The sequence below is a fragment of the Gadus morhua genome, chromosome 7 (assembly GCF_902167405.1).
Source record: "Gadus morhua chromosome 7, gadMor3.0, whole genome shotgun sequence".
NCBI lineage: Eukaryota > Metazoa > Chordata > Actinopteri > Gadiformes > Gadidae > Gadus > Gadus morhua.
The window spans coordinates 12,014,579-12,024,891 of record NC_044054.1 but is presented as its reverse complement, the minus strand read 5'-3'; the positions used below and the strand labels follow the sequence as shown (position 1 = coordinate 12,024,891).

The window sequence follows — 10,313 nt, the reverse complement described above, 5'->3', positions numbered from 1 at the left end:
GCATATTATTTACATGCATAGGCCTATGTGTGTGTGTGTAATTGTTGGCCGGCTCCATATAAGGCATCACGTAACAGGTATTTATGATCATTATAATATTTATAATCAGCAGAGGTTTACAAATAGCCTAACACTTTCAATCATATGACGTGGAGATATATAAAGATATAGGCTATTTAATATATTATAGGCCTATACGTTTGCATGCATCTTTGGATCTTGTAGTCAGAATAAAGCAGTATGAGTAATGAGGGATCTGTTGGGGGTCACCTGGAGGAGCAGACCCCACTGTATGTCGAAGTGAAAAGTAGACCCCTGCTCCCTCTGACGCCCCAACAATAAAAAGGTTGGCTCTTTACGACCTGCCGTGTCCTGATCCAACTTTCCATAACCTGTGGGTTTACAGCCGGCGTCTAGTTAATGGTTGACACACAGACAGGTGACAAAGACACAGGATGGGCACCGTGCAGCGCAAACACACCAGCCTCGCTTCAGTTCAGATGCATCCCTTCGTTTCGTCCTTTGAAAGTCTCACCTTCTACAGGTGTCCCCCAGCTAGGGTCTCTCTGGATTTTCTGCAAAGTCCCATCATCTTACTGGCCTCTCCCTCGCGCTTTTCTTCCTCTCTGCGCTTTAATTCGTCACCGAATCTCTAGGCTTATGAATGTGTTATGTTATATGTATATATATATATATATATATATATATATATATATATATATATATATATATATATATATATATATATATATATATATATATATATATATATATATAATTTATCCCCGACGCTCAGGCATATAGGCCTATTGATATTATATGCCTATTATAAAACAGCATTCCCTTTTTGAACAACCAAGCTAACAAACGAAGAGCCCCAAATATAGTAAAACATAGCCTATTCAACAACGATAAAATAGGCCTATTTTGATGGTCTAATATAAAAAAAAATGTAGAACGTAATATTATAGGCTAGGCCTAAAATATCCTAAAATATTCAATTATCATAACCATCATCTTGATTATTACCGTAATAATCGTAAATAAAATAGGCTAGTTATAGAAAAGTTAATAACTAGTTATAATAAGAAGGATAAGAGGAATATAAATAGCAATAATAATAATAATAATAATAAAAATAATAATATTGAATGCCATTTGGTGTCAAAATATGAAGATCATTCCTATTTTGATGATCATTAAAGTGGGGAGGCCTATTCAGGTGAATAGGTTACATGGTCGACAGATATCCTTAAGAATTTTTTAAAGAACATTTCATAAACTAAACAACAAAGTTAGAAGGAGTTCTTGTAGGGCCAGAAATGGTTAACTTGGGGTCAAGGTTTTATTTGATTTTTCAGCTACATTTTTTCCTCAAAGATTTCGAACCATATGAATCTAGTAACATAGCCTATCATTAATAAAACATTAATATTACTGCGTACTTTACGTGATCAGGCTTTCGTTCCTTATAATTTCTAAATTGTAGGTCTCTATATGCTATATAAATTAAGCCAAATCAATGATGCCACGGTTTTAATAACATGGTTTGGTAACTCATCATACACAATTGCATGTTGTAAATTTACACTTGTGGCTGAGGCTGAATTATTAAACAACTTGGCAGAGAATGACAATAAATTCACCAAAATGCGAACCCATAATAACTTGAGAAGATTGTTTTTGTTGGCGATTCAGGGTACAAAGATCAGATGAATGAATTCTTCAAACAACTTGCAGGTGAAGGGATACGTTTATTCTCCATGCAATGAGCCTGACGTTATTTTCAGACCTTCCCGATCGTGTGTTTCATTGGTCGGTAAAACTGTTCAACGGGACACATTGGACATTTCGATAACAATGTGGCTTATGCTGCAAAATGTATCGTAATGCGCGCTTAATGGCAGCCGCTGTAGGCCAATTAAACCCAAAACACGTCGCCAGGTGACCAATGGGAACCATCAATTGGAACCCAACACTTGTCTGTGAGCCCTCTTCTCCCCGACACGCTGACCGTCACAGGGCTGACCGGCTGACCGGTGACTCGTGCCCCACTTGGAGCGGAGAACAGGAGCGACGATGTCAACGTGTTAGATTGAGGAGGGGCCGGGGGGGGGGGGGGGAAGAAGGAAGTCACCTTGGCGTCTGGGCCCTCCCCTCCTCCGCCTACAAGTCTCCTTCATATCAATCGGAGAGGAGGGCGGGAGAATGGGGACGGAGACAGAGCTCGACGTTAACCTCTTGGTGCCCCCGGTTTATGACAACCCCCGAAGTACCTCAGGCCTCCTACTTCCTTCCCAGATATGGGAGCACCACATAAGCTTGCTCTGTTGTAATATGTAAACCGTCCTTGTGTGCGTGTGTGTGTGTGTGTGTGTGTGTGTGTGTGTGTGTGTGTGTGTGTGTGTGTGTGTGTGTGTGTGTGTGTGTGTGTGTGTGTGTGTGTGTGTGTATGTGTGTGTGTGAGAGTGTGTGTCCGTGCGTGCTTATGTGTCTGTTAGTTAAAACCTCTATAGAATTCCGTATGCCTGAGATTAAACAGTGTGCCTATTTTCTTTCTATTCTTATTTTTCTTCTTTTCTTTCTAGTATTACCGGCTTTATAATAACTCAAGTTAATGCATAACACTTTTAGACTGTAAATGCCAACTCTGTTATGGCTGCGGTGGCGCGAAATCTCGACGTTAGTCTGTTTTGAGCGTAATTTGTAAGATTTGCTCCCCCCAGCATGGGGCCTTTGATGGAAGCCTTTGAAATGCAGCCATGAGTCTCTCATGCAGATGATGTGAGATAGGGTGAGCCGAGAGGAATGAAGAGGCGATTTCTCAGACAGTGCTCTGTGACACGAGGGACGCGAGGTTCATTTTGGGTTTGCGATTTTTTTTTAAGGCCTTGAGGCCTTGATGCCTTTATGTTCTAATATGAAATATGTTTAGACGAAAAACAACATTCTAATGATACATGGGGTTATGCTGAGGTGTTTTAGAAAACAATATATATTTATATAGGCCTATATAAATGTAAGGACGAATAAATATAGGACAATGTTATGAAATATATTATCAAATATAAGACAACGAGTTAGTAAAGTAATAAATGAGTTGATGAATGGCCTACAGCGAGAGAGGGAGCAGAGAGGAAGGTGGAGCGGTGGAGCGAGGGACGGTGAGGGGCGGCCGGTGAGGCCATAAAACACGCCACGTGACCCCGACGCGCTCTTAACTGGCAGCTGAGGCGACGAACTGGAAGTCTCAATGGAATAGTACAGGTGGGACCTCGGTCCGGTGAAGACACACGAGGGTTGGTCCTACATGAAGGCAGAATACAGACAGAATATCCACCTCATTAACAACACACGCGCGCACACGGGCACACGCACGCAGACACACACACCCAGTGAGCGAGCGCTGAGAAGAGACGCGGGACACAAGTCTACAAGCTGGAGTCGCACTATGCACAGGGCGTCCCATCACCTGGAAAGATGTACGTTGGCTACCTGTTGGACAAGGACGCGGGGATGTACCACCACCAGAACCCCGTCTCCCGTGGACACCCCGGCCTCAACCTCAACCCGCAGAGCTTCGTCCCCGCCGCGCCGCACTACTCGGAGTTCACTGGATACCACCACCACGTCCCGGGGATCAACAACGACCCGCACTCGGCCCAGAACGGGGTCGGGGGTTGGAATCCGTCCTATCCTCCTCCTCCGCCGCGGGGGGACGAGTGGCCCTCGCACTACGGGCATCACGGGGCCCCCAATGCGACCCCGACGCCCAACTCCTCCGCGGTGGGGCCCCCGCTTGGGTTCAGCCCTCCGGAGTTCTCAGGGCAGCCCGCGGCACTGCTGCCCGCCTCCATGAACCCGTCCTCCGGACAGCTGTCGCCCAACGCCCTGCAGAGGAGGAACCCGTACGACTGGATGCGACGGAACAGCGCGCCGCCCTCCACCTCAAGTAAGCGCCTATTAGGCATTTGTCACCTGTGCGTAAAACACAGGTGACAAATGACAGGAGATGCTTTCTGCCTTTCGCTGATAGTAATTTTGAAAATCGTAGGAATTTTGACTATCCCAGCACCCCTCTCTAGAGAGACGGCTGTTGGGTCTTGTTAGTTCTATGTGAATGTAAATACATATTTAATTATTTGATTGATTTTGGTGTGCCTTGCCGTTAGACCTACTATAAATATGAAATACATATTTAGTAATTTCTTTGTATACGGTCCTTCATAGGATCTTGTCGGTTTGACAAGTGCATTTAGGCTAATGAAGCCTATGCACAACTCAACTCACAAACACACGGCGACAGTCAGACCATGGGATCATTAGTTGCAAAGTGTCCCAGATGCCTTTTAAATGCTTGTAACGTGTGCGTAAATAGTTTCCTATCGGTTTCAGTTCCCTGTACAGGTCGCCCCAGAAGGAGAATGGATTGATTGTGTAAATTAACCTTCCATCAAATATTCTTTGCCATAAAGTGCTCTTCATTCTTAGATACTGGTTTACAGCGCCAGTTAAAACACGCATAAGAGGACGCTTATAATAAAACACTTTATTAGCAGACCCCTACTGTTCGGGGAGGATTTTACTACCTTAACACTGATTATAGGCCTACTGAACATTGGAATTATTGTATTCATAATCAACAATATATAAAGCCTATTAAATATGTGAGCCTAATGGTCTTCGGATGTAGATACCATTAATAACGACTTATTATAGGCCTATGTGAATACAAATGTAATTATTTGAGTCATTTTAGTGTGCCTTGTCGCTAGGCCATACCATAAATATTAAATAAATATTTATTCATTTCTTTGTATACATTCCTGATAGGATCTTGTCACATCATCTCCTGATGCTAGACTCCGCTCAGCTATAAGGAAAACCCAGAATTCAGTGTTGTTTAAGGAGACTCGCTGGTCGTATATCCGTCAAGGCTGCAATGGTTCAGGCCTTTGAGATGTTATTCTGTTACCTTCCGTTGGAAACGTTTGAAACCTATAGATATATGAATATATCGAATGTCGATATAGCACGACAGCCAACACGAGGCCGCCACACACAAACACACACACACGCACACACACACACACGCACACACACACACACACACACACACACACACACACACACACACACACACACACACACACACACACACACACACACACACACACACACACACACACACACACACACACACACACACACACACACAGACACAGACACTCCGCCTCTCTAACACATCCCGATGTATTTTCCATTGGAAACACGGGCAGGATCAAAGGTGCGGAGTCGTCTGAAGAGTTTCACTGCATGGTTTGATGCACTTGTTATGTAAATGGCCTATGTGGCCCCCACTGTTGAATGGGACTTCGGGCCCGTTGGGGATGTTTGCCATACGCCTTGTCGCTCTTTGTTTTCTCCTTGTCTCTAGGCGGAGAACACAAGATTGTTCCGATGTCTTTGATGTGTAAGGTGTCTCTTCTTTGCGCTTATCTTGTTTTTCTTCTTCGTTTAGTTTGCATCGACGTTAGTTTTTATTAAGTCATCATAATTCAAAAGGCGAGGGAGGCTAGCTAGTCCGACCGTAGGATAGGATCTAATTCAGGCTGTTTCTCAAAATAGAGATAGAATTATTGCATTTCAATTTAATGTAGGCTATATTTATCTGAAGACTTTAACTTGAGTTATTTTTTTGTAAATATGCCTGTTTACGATCCCTCGAACGTTGGAAATACTTAACTCGAAAATAATATTACAACACAATTCTATTGATTAATAATAAGTGCATAATAGCATGTAAATTAAGTCACAGAAAGTTAAAAAGGAACAAGGCAAGCCAGCCAATATCTATAATTTTCCAGTATGAAGATAAATAAAAAAAATAGGTTTCATTTAAATGAAACCTATCTCTCTCTCTCTCTCTCTCTCTCTCTCTCTCTCTCTCTCTCTCTCTCTCTCTCTCTCTCTCTCTCTCTCTCTCTCTCTCTCTCTCTCTCTCTCTCTCTCTCTCTCTCTCAGCATATAGACAGAGTGAAGTTCTAATGTGATTTACGGTCCTTCATTAGCAGTCTCGGTCCATCTCAGCCCATTATTTATTGAGCAGCCATGTCAATGTGTGTGTGTATATATGTTTGTGTGCATGCTTGTGTGTGTGTGTGTATGTGTGTGTGTGTGTGTGTGTGTGTGTGTGTGTGTGTGCGTGCGACTGGCTAACTGTTATGTGGTTTTAGTTGAGAGTTTCGGCATCTGCCAAATGAAGCAGAAAAGCTGAGGTTTGGACAGATGTCCTCTCAAACTAAAATGTTTGAGTTTTAATTCTGTTGATTCCTTCTGTGTTGACAGAGAGGGTTAAAGAGACAGAGAGAGAGATGGCAGTTGGTTTTGCATTGTTTGTTTAAGTTTTTATGGAAGTGGACCCATGTAAGGATGAATTAATGTAATACATTATAGTAGTACATACATGCATACACTTAAAAACACACACACACACACACACACACACACACACACACAGACACAGATGCACATGCACAAATGCACTCACACATACATGCATACAAACCTACATTCATGTTGCTTACACACACTTTGTACATACATACTTTGTCTTCTGTCCAGGACGTTACCGTCACCATATACTCTGTTCGGTTTTAATGTGTTAAGGGGCGACCCTGCCTCAAGAATTGAGCAGCCTAATGCTTGAACATTGGAGGACAAAATAAAGCAGAGCATGGAGAGAGAGAGAGAGAGAGACAGAGAGACAGAGAGACAGACAGACAGACAGACAGACAGACAGACAGACAGACAGACAGACAGACAGAGAGAGAGAGAGAGAGAGAGAGAGAGAGAGAGAGAGAGAGAGAGAGAGAGAGAGACAGACTGACAGAGAAAGATCGAGAGAGAGAGAAATATACAGATATGTTGAGGGAGAGAATTCCTCTGTGTTATGCAAATTCCAACATGGCCAGCCTCCCATTTGAATAGTAAACCGCTCTAGACGGGCCGACGAGATATGCTCTTCTAGTGTTAGTACTAACGGGTGGAGGGACATTTTATGTGGATGGTTTATAACAAAATAAAACAGATACACTTCATAAACCTCCTCAGATTGATGGGAGAGTGATGGTTTGATTTGGCCTCTGGCCCCTGCGATAGCTTCCCACTTCACGGAAAGAAAAAGCAGTTCCTATTCCAGTCTTCTATGCCGTCTATCTGCTCTCAGGAGAGCAATGACTGTTTAAACAGAAACCCAGACAGGTGGGGAAGGGCAGAAATTCACTAGTGTCGTCCGGGTCCTTCTCTCCCTCTCCCCCTCTCCCCCTTGTCCATCGGCCCGCCTTCCCACAACACTATTGTCCATGGTCCTGTGCCTAACGGTTTGTCTTGTCTTGTTCTACATGTGTCTGTTGTAGATGGCAAAACTCGGACCAAAGACAAGTACCGCGTCGTGTACACAGACCACCAGCGGCTGGAGCTGGAGAAGGAGTTCCACTACAGCCGCTACATCACCATCAGGAGGAAGGCCGAGCTCGCCACCGCGCTCGGGCTATCAGAGAGACAGGTACGCACGCACGCCGTCTGTCTCGGGTCCCGGGTCAACATGAGCAACGAACTGGCTGAGCCACACTTGTCTAGTGTTTGACAGGACGAGGCCTTTTGATTGACATGCAGTATGATTGACCAATCACAGACTGTTAGCGTTGTGCCACGTTAATGAACTTTCAAACCCACCTTGAGGAAGGTCAAAATTGGTTGGAACAAAGACGATTTATTAATCTCTTAAATTGGATGAACAAAAGCGGCTCAGCATCGGCACTTTGTTGAATTTACATCCACCAACAGGATTTCAAGAATGGGACTTAGGGTCGCACCGCAGCTACATATTCAACTCTGTGAGTGGAAATGCTGACAGCCGAGGAAAACCTTGTCTTGGGTTTCTACAAGACGCTGCATGGCTTAACTTTCTGTACGTCTTAGACAATTGAGGAGACACATCGTGGTGGACGTAATGCAAATGAACGGAATAGGCTTGGCTCAGTCATCATTAACACAGTCAGAGAGACATGTCCCCACTACACTGCAGCACAATGTCCAAGGGAGGGGCAAATGGGGGGGAACAGGCATCCAGGCAGGTCATCTGAGGCCACCACCCAAATTCATACTTTTTCAGTTTTTTTCCAATTTTGCTATGATGAACCAACTATTCAGACCATGACATCTCTCTCTCCCCCTCTCTCTCGGGCCCTCTCTCTCCAGGTGAAGATCTGGTTCCAGAACCGGAGGGCCAAGGAGAGGAAGGTGAACAAAAAGAAGCTCCAGCAGCCGGCCTCCTCCACCACCACGCCCAACCTGCCCCACATCACCCACGGCGACGCGCCCACGCTGCCGCACATCGTCCACAGTGAGGCGCCCGGCGCCGACGACGACAGAGGCGGGGGAGTCCTCCACAGCAGCAACAGCAACATCGCCATGGTGACGAGCAGCAGCGGGAGCAACGGGTTGATGTCGCCCTCCTCCATGCCCATGAACATCAAGGAGGAGTACTGAGGAAGAGGAGAAAGGGGACCACGATGAAGGATCAACAGAAACAAGGGATACAGAGCAGGAAGAAGGGAATGAGCCAAAGGAGACGAGGAGGAGGAGGAGGAGGAAGAGGATGGGATGCAGAGGTACAGGAGCAGAGTGGAGGGAAGGACACAGGGATGGGATCGAGGAAGAGGAAGTATAGAGGAACGAGTGGACACCTGGGATTAGAGGTCACCTGGAACACACACACACACACACACACACACACACACACACACACAAACACACACACTGCTGGACACCTGTAAATCATCTGTAAATTCCATAATAAACGAGCATACCTGATATTTTCCTCCTGCAACCGCACACAACACTTTTGGAAATCATAATGCTTAACAGAAAGGCACTGGCAGCATTGCGTTGTCACTGTTTCCCACAATGCTTTAATTCTTTAAATTTTGAACTGCTTGTTTCAAACTGTACTGAAGACGATGACGCTGCATGCACATCACAGCCACCACCCTGCGCTGTGGTTGAGCTCGGTTTGGCGTTACAGAGTATCGCCGCCTACCTCTAGAAGACCCCTGACTGTCCACCTGCTTCAAGCGACCACTGTGTGGGTCGGCCATCGCCTAAGACTTCACCGCCAAGGCTTACTTGCCCTGCAGAACTAACTCAAACCGGACCTTCTGAATTTGGGGCGTCATGGCAGCATTTTTGGATACATTATGCTCTGTGGACAGGGCTATTACGTGAATGGGATATTATTTAAAATCGTATCCAAACTCAGGTTGTACATGTTTTAATTGTGTATGCTTCTGGCAAATTCCCCAGTAGTCCCCAACCCCCCCCCCCCCCCTCCCCTTGAGCTGTTTTGCCGATGGTAATCTTTTGTAAATGGATTTGATTGCACACATGAAATTTTAATAAGTGTATATTTTCAATATAATTTGTATTAAAAAAGTTTTATTGTACAGATAACTAGCAAGTATATTTATTTGTGACTGTGATGTGGATTCAATCTGCTGTACAATCACAAAGAACAACCAACCCACCGAGAAACCTTGTTTCTTTATTTATTTTTTCTGTGACAATGAAAAAACTAAAGCTATGGAAATGAAGTGCTAGATAAATAAAAACATAGAACATGTGTAGAAAAAAAACAAGATATATGTAAGCAATAAAAAGAGAAACAAAGAAAGAAAGGAGAAGCACAAACTAACATACATGCACGAGCGCATTCATACACGTACGCACAAACTGACACGCAAACACACACATACACGTACACACACACACGTACACACACACACACACACACACACACACACACACACACACACACACACACACACACACACACACACACACACACACACACACACACACACACACACTTGCGTGCAATGAGTTAAGGTGTGGTGTCCAAAGGGTAAAGAGAAACACTGGACAAACAGAATAGAGGATCCTACTATCTACTACACACACCAATTTTGTGTTTGAGCTTGTGTGTGTTTGGTGTGTCTGTATGCGTCCGTATAAAGCAGCAGCAGTGCAGATATATTTTCATACATTTAAACATTGACACTGTGTGAGTCCCGGGGGCTTCAGCGGAGCTTCTCACATCCCAGCGTAGCGTTTAATCTACAGGCCGGAGCGGATAAGGAGCCTACAGGTTGTCACGGACCACCGGTGTTGTTGTCTTTCTCTTTCCTTTTCTCGCTTGCCCACAATCAGCCTCTGGCTTTTCTTGAAGGTAAACACAAGGTAATGAGCCTGGG

General features: G+C 44.6%; 1 protein-coding gene across 1 annotated transcript; it reads left to right on the top strand.

Moving 5' to 3' along the window:
• Positions 1–3,248: 3,248 nt before the first annotated feature.
• cdx1b (caudal type homeobox 1 b) lies at positions 3,249–9,506 on the top strand. Its single transcript, XM_030361535.1, has 3 exons — positions 3,249–3,952; positions 7,419–7,567; positions 8,263–9,506. Exons 1-3 carry the CDS (start codon positions 3,481–3,483, stop codon positions 8,551–8,553), a joined length of 912 nt encoding a protein of 303 aa, XP_030217395.1. The 5' UTR covers positions 3,249–3,480; the 3' UTR covers positions 8,554–9,506.
• Positions 9,507–10,313: the final 807 nt, after the last annotated feature.